General features: G+C 33.6%; 1 protein-coding gene across 1 annotated transcript; it reads right to left on the reverse strand.

Annotated features, from left to right (window-relative positions):
* Nucleotides 1-320: 320 nt before the first annotated feature.
* Nucleotides 321-12,834, reverse strand: LOC110686934. The gene is made up of 10 exons (XM_021863546.1): nucleotides 11,086-12,834; nucleotides 10,566-10,971; nucleotides 10,226-10,345; nucleotides 7,980-8,059; nucleotides 6,561-7,012; nucleotides 5,540-5,712; nucleotides 4,484-4,569; nucleotides 2,568-2,701; nucleotides 932-1,237; nucleotides 321-570 (listed from the first exon to the last, which is right to left on the reverse strand). The coding sequence occupies exons 2-10, from the start codon at nucleotides 10,938-10,940 to the stop codon at nucleotides 386-388; spliced, it is 1,911 nt and encodes a 636-aa protein (XP_021719238.1). The 5' UTR covers nucleotides 10,941-10,971; nucleotides 11,086-12,834; the 3' UTR covers nucleotides 321-385.
* Nucleotides 12,835-13,789: the final 955 nt, after the last annotated feature.

Genomic DNA, 13,789 nt, shown 5'->3' on the forward strand with positions numbered 1-13,789 from the left:
TTTGCATATGATTAACATAAATTAAAAATCCAACACTTTGTAGTCTTTTGACCATTGTTTTTTCGTTTTTATATGCAGTTGCCATTCTAATATTCAGGATTTTCATTTTATTACGGAGCAATATTTTAACACGAGTTATAGTACTGTATAACCAATACTCCGTAATAATTTGCCAGTGATTTTTTCCCTAAGTAATTGATATTGCACTCCAAATTCATATTGGGGACATATCATACCTACTCAAGCGTAGTGCTTGTTCGGATTACTGCTCGGAAGTTGAAACATTTTGATTAGTGAGATCAGTTAGTAAATTAGTGCAGTAATAAACTATCGAGATCTTGACTCTAAAAAAGCCTCGACGAATAAAATTATATAGCAAGTTATGTCACTTTCTAACAAGATTAGAGAAAAAACCTACAGAATTCTGCATGTGTGTGTATAAAAATGACGACAAGGTCCTATCGTTCTCATGCTCGTTCAGATATGTATTAACCCTCACAACATATTCCATCTCTTTCCCGTAAAAATGGGATGCACAAGCTGCCTTGTACGACATGAGCCTTGAGTCACCTGGGACATCAAAAAATTCAGGTCATTGCACAAAAACCAACATCAAGCTTAAGACATTGAGAGGCACAGGTAAAGGAATAGTTATGCAACTTCTTTACTAGCAACAAATAACAAAATGCACTCATTCATATACCAATGGTCTATATACAGTATAACAGGCACAGATGAAATAAACTTGAATGGGCAACATTATTGAATTAAACCAGATTCTCATTATCAATTTCAAAAACCTGATAATGTTGCAAAAACTGTCCTTAGGTGGTTAAAAAAGTTTTACTTTACACAAAATGCACTCCGCTACAAAAAATTATTATTATACGACACAAACAATCCAGATAGCCAAAGTAAGTTTAGGCGATACCTTCTGCCATTTCTGATGCCAGTACGTGCTTGCTAAAATGGCTGTTCAACCACCATTTACAGCGGAATTTCCAAGTCTTTACCGATGTACCCTCCACAAATGAGGGAGGTGTCCTACTGAACCGGATAGTATGCAAATTCTGATTCTGAATTTGCTCCCCATCTACACACATTGACATTCTGTCTTCTTCGCACTGGGAAAGTTTAAGCAAACATAAAGCAAATTCCCTCCATGAAGTGTGATCTCCATACGTCGCTTCCAAGTGAAGAGAAATCATCTCCACCAGACGTTCAGGAGAATACTCTCCTGGAAAGATTAAATGTCAAAAAAAAAAAAAAAAAAAAAAAAAAAAAGAGTGAAAACTTTTTACATCATACAAAGAGATGCTGCAACAGCCATCTAAGTTTTCAGGGTAAGCAACCTTTTGATGAACATGTAAAGGAGTATGCTTTTTTATTTGAAAAATATTGAACGGAACAGAATCAAAATGAAATTATTCAACCTCATCTGAACTTAAGTAAGCTTATATCAACTTATTTGAACTTTCTTCAACTTTAATAAGAAACTTTATATTATAAAAATTTGGATTAACAAAATAGAAGATGTACATTATGAAAACAAGTTGTCCTCGGAAAGAGATTGGAAATCTCAACTTATTTAACTCACTAGCCTGCACTTAATTATTTGAACTTCTTTATTCAAAAAAAAAAAAAAATTATTTGAACTTCTAGCCATTAAACTAAACCTCATTTGAGTTGAACATATCAGTGCTTATTGGCAATTTATAAGTACTGAAACTTTAATTTTAAGGTGATGTAACATGCAACTCCCTAGGAGAATTTCAATTTATTAATACACTTTGTAACTGTTGTAATTTTGTTATACTAGCGGGGAAAAAATGAATTAAAATAAACAATCAAAAGCAAAACAATTCAGTGCAGGTGACAATAGGACTGAATATGTACTAATTACTCATAAATGACCAGCAGGCTCGGTCAAAACTAAACAAATATGTCATCAAGAATTCCATAGAAAACAACTACAACTTTCAAACTTGAGCTCAAGAATCATTGTGTTGTTTGTTTATGTTTCCTTGCATAAAATGTTAACATATAAATGTTATACTTTACTCGAGGTATGTACTCTCCATGCAGTTCAATTAGTACAGTTTTCTATTCTGGACATGTTAAATTGTAACAGAATTTGATAGCATAATTCCAACAACATAATTTTCACTTACCATATACTTTTGGTAATTAAAACACATTATAAAAATTTTAAAACTTGCATAAAAAGGGCAGTTGATTATAAAAGTGCAATGCTTAAAACCTTGAATAGATTATATCAAGGGTAGACATGATATTTTCAGTTTGTTCCAAGTTTGATGAAAATTAGATGGGCGAACATGTAAACTCCAATACTCAATCAATCATGATTCCCTTGTATCTGATTTAAATGTGTAAATTAATAAGACTACAGAGCAACGCCTTTGCACAATAATACAAAAGACAGATTATCTACAAGCCGACGGTATAGTAAAATTAGTAAGCATGTATATTTGAACTTTAACAATAAACAAGTGTATATAGGATTAGATTACAAAGAAAGCAAATATCAGGTTCCAAAAATACAATACCTTTTTTATTCAAGTCCAGGAGTCTTGCTAACGAATGCCTACATGTCGGATCCCTCTTCATGACATCCTCGAAACATCCAGAGAGGTTATCATAATTGTTTGCATCAAAGCACTCGCAGAGACGAGCCTTTAATCTGCCAAAGCATAGAGGACAAAACTATAATACTCTAATCACACATTGATCACCTCATAATTTGATAATTATTCAGGAATTGTCATTGTATCTCAACAGACAGTTGATACTTATGCATAACAATCTACTGACACATTTCTGATTTCACAATTTAAATCTTCTTAAAATATAGAGTAGTTTACAGCCGAACACAAAATAGCAAACAAATTAGAGTCACGAGTCTCTCAACTCGCAAAAGACTAATATCACAAAGTTTCTTACAAACCACAGCATAAGTAGGGGGTGTTTGGTTTAAGCAGGGTAAATGGAATAGAATCCAGAAAGGGGATACAAGGGGAATGGAAAACAATGACCCTGAATCTCCCTATCTGTTTGTATTTGTCCAGAAACGGAATGAACTGATTCCTAATTGCCTTTGTAACAGTTTGGTTCAAAGCACAGAATCAGACTAAAAAAATTTAAAGTCTTATTATTTTGTTACAATAATAACCTGTAATTAGATTTCATTTGCTTGCTAATCTTTGTGATAATTAAAGTGAACTCACTTTAGCATAAATTCTCTTAAATCTGAACTCATGAGCTTAACAATGTTTTATTAACCATCATGTGATATCACGAGTGTCTAATCCATTATATTTTGTGACCAAACTGTGATGAAAAGAAATGACTAGTTGCAGCTCCCTACAACAATCCACAAAGATAGCTGATAAAAATTATTGATGTGATCAAACAAATGGGTTATTGCCGAGAAGCCATAGGAAACCATGTCAATATGTCATGAAAGTTGAACTTGAAGTAGGTAAGATTGTGAGAAAACCATATAACCCTTTTAATTCACATACATAAAATATATTTATCACATATACAAATTTTATACTAGAAAATTCATTGCAAAATCACATATACAAAATCAATTCTAGCAAATTCAATACCAAGTGCATAAAAAAAGGTGGACACGGCTGCTTGGGTTTCAGGGTTTGAGATGAATACCCCAACCAAACACCCTCTTGTTCAATTTTAATTTATCATCTTTTAATGCTCCCATTATTGCAGTAAGATTCACCCTTTTAAGATATTAACCCATGCCTTTCAAACCACAAAGTAGAGAAGCATGCAGAACTGTAGAAGGTCAAGACTGCTTTCAAATCCCAAACATCAAGTGTCCATTGAAGATATAATACTGTTGTCTCTCTCTTCCAGGATTTTAGAAAAAAAAAAACCATAGATTTATAAGGCTTTTAGGTACCAAAAGGAGTTAACTGAAACAAGAGAGCAGTTAAGAAACGTAAAAAATTGAGATCAAATGGAAGAAGTACAAGTGAAGTGCTTACAGATAAGCAACGACTTTACAGCTTGCTATTTATATTTTTGCTAAGAAATGGGACTATATTCCTATAATCCTATGTCAGGGTTTAATAACACTACTGTTTAGTTATAATAACGTAAAGAAAGAAGGAAAATCCTGCAGCGTATTGAGGGTGAACAGTTGTTATCGTCAGCTTAATTTCTGCTATTTAAAAATGGGTTTTTCCATTTATAACGGGGTTTTCCATTTACTTCCCTTCTTCATCTACCAAATTCAATGTGTCTTTTTACACCAAAAATGGGATGTGTCTCACTTCCTGTATCTCCAAACCTCTTCTAGCATATATCTCCCTACCAAACGCACTGCCTTTTCCCAATTCTACTCCCAATATCATGGTACCACATTTCAGTTCCTATTTATAGATAATCCACATGCAATTGTATGCTCCATATCTTAATTAAGAGGCAAGATCATTACCTAAAAGAAAGCACTGAGCTTGACTCATTGCAGGACTGCTCAAGAATAGCTAAGGCTTCCTTACCGCGACCATCAAGAAGCAACAGCTGCCAAAAGAAATTTTTAATTAATAAAGATTGAAATACACATTGCAATCAATGACACATAATATCCAACAATTTACATCACCAATTCACCATAACAGCAATTGCACTACACCGCACCACACTAGTTGGAGCAGGTATAGGTATGACATTGGTGGGTAGTGGGTGGGCGTTGATATCATAAGTCATACCTGCCATGGGTTAGGTAGATATTGGAATTATAAGCATACCCGTCTTGCCCCTGCCTTGTATCCAAAACAAGTTTATCATACATTTCAACCAAATCCAAAGATAAGAAGAGTTCACAGCCCAAACTCAAAGCCTATGTCTGTATCAATGATGTGGATGGCACATTGGTCATTACTTTTTTTGTATGTATTTGATTTTGTAATTGTTAATTTGTTTACTCTATTTCAATTTACTTTGCCCACTTTCCTTTTTCCATCCATCCCAAATTAGTTTGCCCATTTCCAAAATTGGCAAGGGTTCACTAGTTTATATTACTCTCTTTTTCAATACTAAAAGTTCAAATCCCTAGTTTGCCCATTTCTAAAATTGGCAAGGGTTTACTAGTTTATATTACTCTTTTTTTCAATACTAAAAGTTCAAATCCCATCTTGGCAAACTAAGTTGGGACAAAGGGGTAATATTTTTTTTTTTTTAATACTACCTCCCTTACCATAACTAAAAGTTTGGTTTCTTATCATGCTACTATACTCAATATAATTATACTACACAAGCCTTAACTTTCACAAAGTGACATGACAAAGTTAGATCCTCAAATAATAGCAAATTGCTACAGAAACTGAGAAACAGGCTTAATCTTACATTTGTCTGCAAACCAGTTGAACCCTACAAACTTTCTTATCCAACTTCACTAATAATAAACTCAAATTTTGTAAGGAAAGGAATTAATGAATGCAAACTCAGATCACTGCATATGGTAAAGACAAAACATAAAACAATGAAGTACCTGTATCAAAGGAAGTAATGCTGCCACTGAGATTGGAGGCGGAGAATGAAGAGCAAGCTTTAAGAACTTCAAAGCTTCCTTGTAATAATCACCAAAAAACTGTCGACGAGAAGAGAGCATGTCCATCAAATTATCTGAAGAAGGCACTCTTATGGGCAACAGTGATTGCAAGCCTGTTTTGACAAAACAAGGCTCAATATATTGGTACCAAGAGTAACCAATGAGAAATTGCACCAGCAAGGAAATAGGTCTGACTACTCAATTTTACATATATATATATATATATAAACATAAAAAAAAAAAAATTAAAAAAATTAAAAAAAAAAAAAAAAAAAAAAAAAAAAAAAAAAAAAAACAGACACACACACACACACAGAGACACCTATATCCATAAAAAAAAATAAAAAAAAAAAAACATAAAAAACAGACACAAACACATACAGAGACACCTTTAGCTCCAAACTATTTACATCTTTTTCCTTTTTCCCTCAAACCCCGCAATTGTAATGCCTCTACCACCACCAAATTTAAGACCACAACCTGAAGATCCCACTACCCCATACGGCCCCTGAGAAGCTATTACCACTCGGACTAAATTAATCCACCCCACCCCATCACCACTAACCACCAAATTGTTTCCTCCTACCCCAAACAATCAAAACAACCAATCTATACCCTTAGTTTGTGACTTATATACATTATTCCAACCCCATCCATCACAAAGTACTGCCAACACAACTATGCCACATATTCCTACAGTGATAAGTCAAATGGAGCTGTCAATAGAAATAGCAAGACATCATCATGCTACCAGCCTACCACTTCATATTAAGTATCATGATCCTGGAAGACCAAAGGAAGTATCTGCCAGGACCACCAGTACTTATGGACTGACTTACTGGATTCCATAAATCTATAAGAAACACAGTGAAGAGCAATTGCTCTGAAGAAAAAATAAAGAAGAGGGGTGACAAACTGCGCAGGTGAGGATAGATAATTACAAAAACTGAATTACACTCACTGTGTACATTATATGCAGAAGAACATTGATATTGATTATAAGCATGTTGATTTGAGCCATCAGTTTCTACACTTGTTTCATCAGACCTCATATAGAAATCCTGTGACTGTAGTTTCTTGTCATTCTCAACTGGCTTGACCCCAGAAACCTTGACGTCTGGCTTTTGATTGACATTTGCACAAGTGTCCTTGTCATTCACAACAGATGTCTCTGAATGATAGTGCAACTCTGAATATGTCTCATAGATACTGGCTGCATCCTCATCGTTCAGGTTATCAAGTTCCTGAGAGGAGTTGGTTTTCATAGTCTCGGACTCCATAGGCATGCAAGACTCTTCTAAGTTTCCCAGCCGCATCTTGTTTGGCAGTTGTGAATACCACAACTCATAATTGGTCAAACCCATTACCAAATTAGATTTCAGGTCTCTTGCAGATTCATATTCCTGCTGAAGACTACATGAATAACCAATAGAACACACATTTCAAAAAAAAATAAATATATTATTAAATATAATACACTTCCTCCGTTTCATTTTACTTGCAAAAATTTGACTTTTGACACTATTTACATATTTTTGTTTGAAAATCCTTAGTAATGTGCTTCATAAGGAAAAAAAAATAGTCAAGTGGGATCCTGTTAGATTCATCAAAATGTATACTTTCACAATATCAACTTTTTATTATATTGTACTAGATCATAACTAAATATATCAATGGTTGAAGTTATGCTTCAGCAACCGTAAAAATCAAATTTGCAAGTAATTGGAACAGAGGAAATAGTAATTGGAACAGAGAAAATATTAAATAAACAAAGATAAGTAAAAAGGTAATCGGCTCCATAAAGCTCAAAAAAGAAGTTAAATCATAGAAAAAAAAAAAAAAAACAACAACAACAACAACATTTGCAGATCTATGATACACTCAAGCTTCGACATCAAAGCTGGTATATCTCCTATTTATCTTCATAGCACATGATACTAAAACTAGCTTTCAATTTTGTGCTATCATGAGAGGTTAGTCATGTTGATGAAAGAGAGATTAAGAGAGAAGAGAAAGTGAAATTTCTGTTTCATAAGATTCAGGCTCATGGTTTTTAGAGGAATTACTTGTAGTAGCAGACTAGCAGTGTATTCAAATCTTAATCAGGAATTCGGGACTTTAAATTCTAACAAGGACATTAAAACGAAGGTTATAAAGAAAAATAATGCATAAATTAGAGGTATGATTTACTGGCAAAGAAAAAGGACAAGGTGATAGAGCCACCATAGTATAGAAAAAAGCAGTAGCAAAAAATTAATTTGACCCAACTACAAAATTGAATTAGGAACGCATCCATCTAATGCACAAGTATTCAGCATTTTATTTGTTTATCCAAGTCGTACTTGGCAACTGTTGCATAGAAAAAGACAGTAAAATTTACCTTTGCAAACTAAGACGGGCAGAGTCATGGTTATTTCGTGCAAGAGAGAAAAGAATGTACTCCAACAGAACAGATCTATCCTGTCAAAATAAAACATAGTAAGAATCTACACATGTATAAAGAAATAATGAAGCTTAAACCAGAGAAAATATAGTTTACAGAAGCCCCCACAACCCCACCCCAAAACAAATAAAAGCTTCTTATGTATTTGCCCAATTGTCCATGTAACTGACAGAAGAAGCTACTCAAAAACATAACTATCCTCTGAGATGTTCATTATATAATGAAGAGTAAGCCACTATGTAAAATAATAGATTTTCAAAAGTCATAATTTTATTAGAATGTATTTTTTTTGGATATTTTTATTAATTTTGCAACAAACAAATAAGAAGTAGGTCGTAGGAAGGTAATGTGCAGTGCATCTGCCTAGTGATGGAGCAAAGGCAAATGCAACTTTGATCTTTTGCCTACTTGCGCAAGTGTAATTTTAAGATTAAACAGGTCACAAGTAGCAAGCAGGTGCCGGATGTAAGAATTCAACTCAGAATAATGATAGTTCTTATCTATTGGCAATAACTAAAGTTCAAGATGGAACTTTTCTACAAGTTAACAAGGCCTAGCTGCTAGATCTCACTAGATTAACAATGCATTCTGATTTCTAAGCACCAAGAAAGAATACCGGATATAACTTATGGGCATTATAAAAATCCACAAAACTTTAAATATTTTCCATGGAAAATAGCTAAAACCTCAATATCCATTCCCTCAAACCCCCCCCCCCCCCCCCCAAAGAAAAAAAGAAAAAAAAAAACATTTCATAAGAAATGCAAAGAGAAAAGCATTGTTATTAAAATTCTGATTTAAATCTTAAAATCTTACGATTTTACGATTCATGTATTTCATACGATTTTATTTACGATTCTATTCGATTTTACATATTTCTCTTAGCTAATAAAATCCTTACAAGTTTAAAACATGCATACATAATTATTTATAAATATGTACTGTCAATTATTGCTTGCTTAATGGGTAACAACTACTCCCTCCGTTACATATTACTCGCAACAAAGAAATATTTTATGTCTCACAAATAATACCCCTTTGTTGCGAGTAATTTGTAACGGAAGAAGTATATCCTATTAGAAATTAGGTTTCAAACTCATGATTTGAATATATTTAATTAAATTTAGATATGACGTCTTGATTATGCATGTCGGTAGAATCTTACAATTTTATGATTCAATTCTGACAGCCCTTTCCAATTCAAAGTAGAATCCCGATTTTAATAACTTTGCATAAAAGCAAATGAAATAGCTATCATCAACAACAGTTTGATTAGTTTTTATTTGGAAGACTCTCATCCAACAAGTTTAAGCTTAAAGCAGCTTCAAGAACGATAAATGGGTGTGACAGAAACTTATGAAAGCCAACAGTTTAAAAGACTTTTCCAAAAAAATTCAAAAGCTAATAGTTCACAAGACTCTTTCTGCTCCTAACTTTTGCTTCTGTCACCAGAACAAACTTCAACAGTATTTCCTCTCGTATATTTGAATTTTTAAGACTAATAATCCAGCAACAGAATTATTACAATATCATTCATCATAACTTTTGAACTTTCGATAATTTCCTCTCCTCCCCCGGCTTTAATCATCACATATTACTCCTTGTGGTCTCTTTTTCGGTATTAAGTAAGAGTTATTCTCCACATGGCTGTAATAACTAGTGAGTTACTAGTAATTATACACATCCTTAATTTCAGTATATGTAAATGTATTCACCAACAATAAATTAGATAAACACTGAATGACTCCTATGTTATGTGTTTTAACCACTTGTGATTTCCAAAAAAAACCAAAAAAAAAACAAAAGGCTGGAATAATATCACAACTTCTATGAATAAACATTCTACTTTGGACATGTTTGGCCTAGTTAAACATCCATTGACTATTCACAATTACTGAGAAGAGTCAGAGACTTGTAAAAGTTATAACTAATTCCGTTCTTATTTCTTTCTTCACTACTAGCACATTCATCGATTGACTAGTTATAATGACTTTTCCACCAAGAGAAGAAAAACAGAGGGTCATAAAAGTTGTAACAACTTCCATTCTTATTTCTTTATTCACTACTAGCACTTCATATGCATGCTCGCCTAATAAGAGAATTAAAAATAGGCTAACTGATGATAAAAGTTATACAATTTCACTCTTCATGCTTTAAACGATGTGATTTAACATAAGATATACCTTCAATGGCCACCTCTTGTTAGACTTTATCTTTTCCTTCCACGTATCATACAAGTGCTCAATCCTTGATGAGTAAAGATCTGGATTACAATCCATGTGTTGAAGAAGCTCCATAGCGACCTATGACAACAAAAACATAGATTGCTTGTCAAGAAGATTGCATTTACTAGAAGTGAACAATGATATTACTTAGATAAAGGGAACATTGCAACGAATAACAATTATGCACATTTCAAAAGAAATTAATTCCTATGTTACAAGTAATGTTATAACGCGATCTCAAATGCAAATAAAACAAATTTTTCAGAAGTAAAAGCCCCGAAAGTGATTAAGAACATACCCAATACTTGAAACGATTGCTCTGAGGTGCTTTTTCTCTACAAGTCCCTTGTAAAAGCGCACTTAACACTCCACTAGCATCGACCCAATTGCGTTGTACAACAAGCTTGCGAAGAAGGTAACGCAACCGAATACGATTTTCATGGCACACATTCAATGAACCGACTTTCAGAGAATACGTAGGTACGGTCAATAACAATGCAACTCGCTTGAAAGATCTCCTTCCCCTCGTATTCAATTTATTTGGCATTCTCTTTTTAATTTCAACCTCTTTTTTATCATCTAAAACATCATCTAGGTTTGATGTATGCAGATTATCATCTTCCATATGTAAATTATCATCTTCCATATGTAAATTATCATCTTCCAATTTCATAGTTCCGTCCTTAAGTTAACTAATTAGGGTTCTGCAACACAATAGCAACCAAATTTTCATTCAATTACCAATTTAATAAGCTATAATAGTACAATAATCAATCCAGCTAAGAAGAACCCTAAAATTGATTAAAAAGAACAATTACCTGAGAAGGCGCTTCAATGGAGGTTAGAATTGGACGAGCTTCGACGTTGTCGCGAAGACGAAGCTCGAAGGAGGGGACTTCTCAATGGCGTCGATCGTCGGTGGTTGGGTGGTTGTCGTCGCCGGTGTTTGAGGGAAGAAGAGTTGGTTTTCCGAGTGGCTATGTATTGGCTTGGGTTTTGATTTTTGATTTTTTTTTTTTTTTTTTTTTTTTTTTTGACAGGAAGGGTTTTGATTTTTTTTTGTTTTTATTTTTAGGCAATTTTGTTTTTTACCACCTCACAAAAACACGAAAATCTCTTTTACCACCTCCTAAAAAAAAAGTATTACTTTACCACCTCATAAAAAAACACGAAAATAGGTTTTACCACCACTTAACTGTTAAGTGGGCCCATAAAGCCACGTGTCGTGTTATTATTGGCCAAAAAAAGAAAAAAAAATAAAAATAAAAATTTAAAAAAAAAAAAAAAAAACTAAAACTACCCAGCCACCACCACAGCGCCACCACCCAAGCCACGACTGCCCCCTCGAACCTACCACCAGCGGCGCGGCTCCTCCCCCTCCCTTTCCAACCCACCTGAACGCCCCCTTCCCTCTCCCGCAACCGCAATCGACCCAAAAACCACCGACCCACAACCTTGAATGACCACGAATCCCCCCAAAACAGCCACGATTCCGGCCACAAATGGCCGAAATCGGCCGGTTAAGGCCACTCAGCCCCAAAACCAGCCGATTTAGGCCATTTGTGGCTGAAATCGTGACCGTATTAGGGAAGGAGGGTTTTGGGTTTGGTGGTTTTTGGGGGGTGTTTCGATTGTGGGAAAGGGACGGAGAGGGTTCAGGTGGGTTGGGAATGGTGGTGCAACGCGGGTGGTGATTTCGGGGAGTGTTGTGGTGAGTTGGGGGGAAGGCGGCGGTTGTGGCGCGGGGGTGGCGCTGTGGTAGTGGCTGGAGTAGTTTTAGGTTTTTTTGTTTTTTTTTAATTTCTCTTTTTTTTTTAACAAACAAAATGTTGACACGTGTTACTGTGGGCCACACTTAACGGAATTTTTGGATGGAAACCGTTAAGTGGTGGTAAAACCTATATTCGTGTTTTTTATGAGGTGGTAAAGTAATACTTTTTTTTGGGAGGTGGTAAAACAGATTTTCGTGTTTTTGTGAGGTGGTAAAAAACAAAAATTCCTTATTTTTATTAATTTAAAATTTTATTTTATTAAATTTAAAATCTTTTTTGAACAAATAAATGTGCAACATGTTTCAAAAAAATAAAAAAAAATAAATAAACGTGCAACACGTGGCATAGTTAACCCTTTTTTGAGGTTACTGATAATCGGGATTGATTAAAGAAAATGTAAGTGAAAATTGGGATTATTGTAGAATGCAAAACTTTTGAGTAGAACAGACTCACGGTGAGTCTATCCACACAACAGATGGTGGTGATGTCGAAGACAACAGAGATGATTTCTGATGAATCAATGGCGGCTGCCTTATCGACGCCATTCTCGCTGGAGATTCAACGCCATTTTAAAGCAATAGAAAAACAGCAAGATTAACCAAAAAACAAGTAGAAAAAAAAAACCATACGAGGAAAGAGAAACTTAGCAGGGGAAGATTTGATCTGCAATTAAACACCCAAAATTGGAGTAAATTTCAAGTAAAAATAGAAGAAAATGATGGAATTGAGAGAACCCGTTAAGAAAGAGATAGAAAGGGAGGAGAATGAGATAAGCAATATCATTGGAGTAGGAGACGAAGTTGAAAGTAGTCATACCAGTGTTCATACCTTGTTTACTAATAATGCAAAAATTAGATTAATAAGATTAGATATTAGATTATTTATGTCATATATAATATATTAGATTATATTACTAATGTCAGATATTAGGTTATTATTGTCAATATTAGAATATTATAGTCAGTATTGTTATATTATTGTCAAATATTAGAATACTATTGTCAAATATTAGAATACTATTGTCATGTAATAAGAATATTAGAATTTCATATATTAGAATAATATTATCGTCATATAATAGAATATTAATGTCATATATTAGAATTCTAGATTAGACTTGTGCGACGCACAAATTGCAAATTATTGAAATAAAATAAAATATTTCTACTATTATTTTTCCGTATATACTTGTATATTAGATCATAAAAACAAATCTATCATCATAATTACATGAGTTGTAACAAAATATAAAAAACTAAAATTCAATGTCAATCTGATCTAATCAAACATATGCATACAAATTTATATACTCCATCTAAGATCAAGTTCAAAATACAAAATAAAAATACTTGTAATTTAAAGATCCTTGTTGAAGGACCAACTCAGTCAAAAGTTTAAGCTAATGGTTGAGGCCTTAAGATTATGTTTTTATACTCTATTAATCTTAATATAAATAAATAGAAGCACCTTGAAAATACAAAACAACGATAACACTTATTACCAACATAAGTTCATTTTTGTATAACAAACATCCATATTATTAGTACATGACTTCATAGCTAGGTTGCTTGCACAATCTTTAGTATAAAAAATAAATAAATAAAAACAAAACACACACACACAAATAACATACAAACCTTTAAAAAACATGATTGCTAAACGCAACCTCTAGTTACTACTATACACCCCTCCTAAATACCATAAATACCCTTCTAAGCTAAAATCATCTTCACGACATTTTTGCATGCTT

This window comes from Chenopodium quinoa, unplaced genomic scaffold, assembly GCF_001683475.1.
Source record: "Chenopodium quinoa cultivar QQ74 unplaced genomic scaffold, ASM168347v1, whole genome shotgun sequence".
Taxonomy (NCBI): domain Eukaryota; kingdom Viridiplantae; phylum Streptophyta; class Magnoliopsida; order Caryophyllales; family Amaranthaceae; genus Chenopodium; species Chenopodium quinoa.

Coding starts and splice junctions, on each gene's coding strand:
- LOC110686934 (XM_021863546.1), bottom strand. CDS start 10,940: ATGAAATTGGAAGATGATAATTTACATATGGAAGATGATAATTTACAT. Junction 10,346..10,565: donor GCAATCGTTTCAAGTATTGG/GTATGTTCTTAA, acceptor TTGTTGTCATAG/GTCGCTATGGAGCTTCTTCA. Junction 7,013..7,979: donor GCCCGTCTTAGTTTGCAAAG/GTAAATTTTACT, acceptor TTATTCATGTAG/TCTTCAGCAGGAATATGAAT.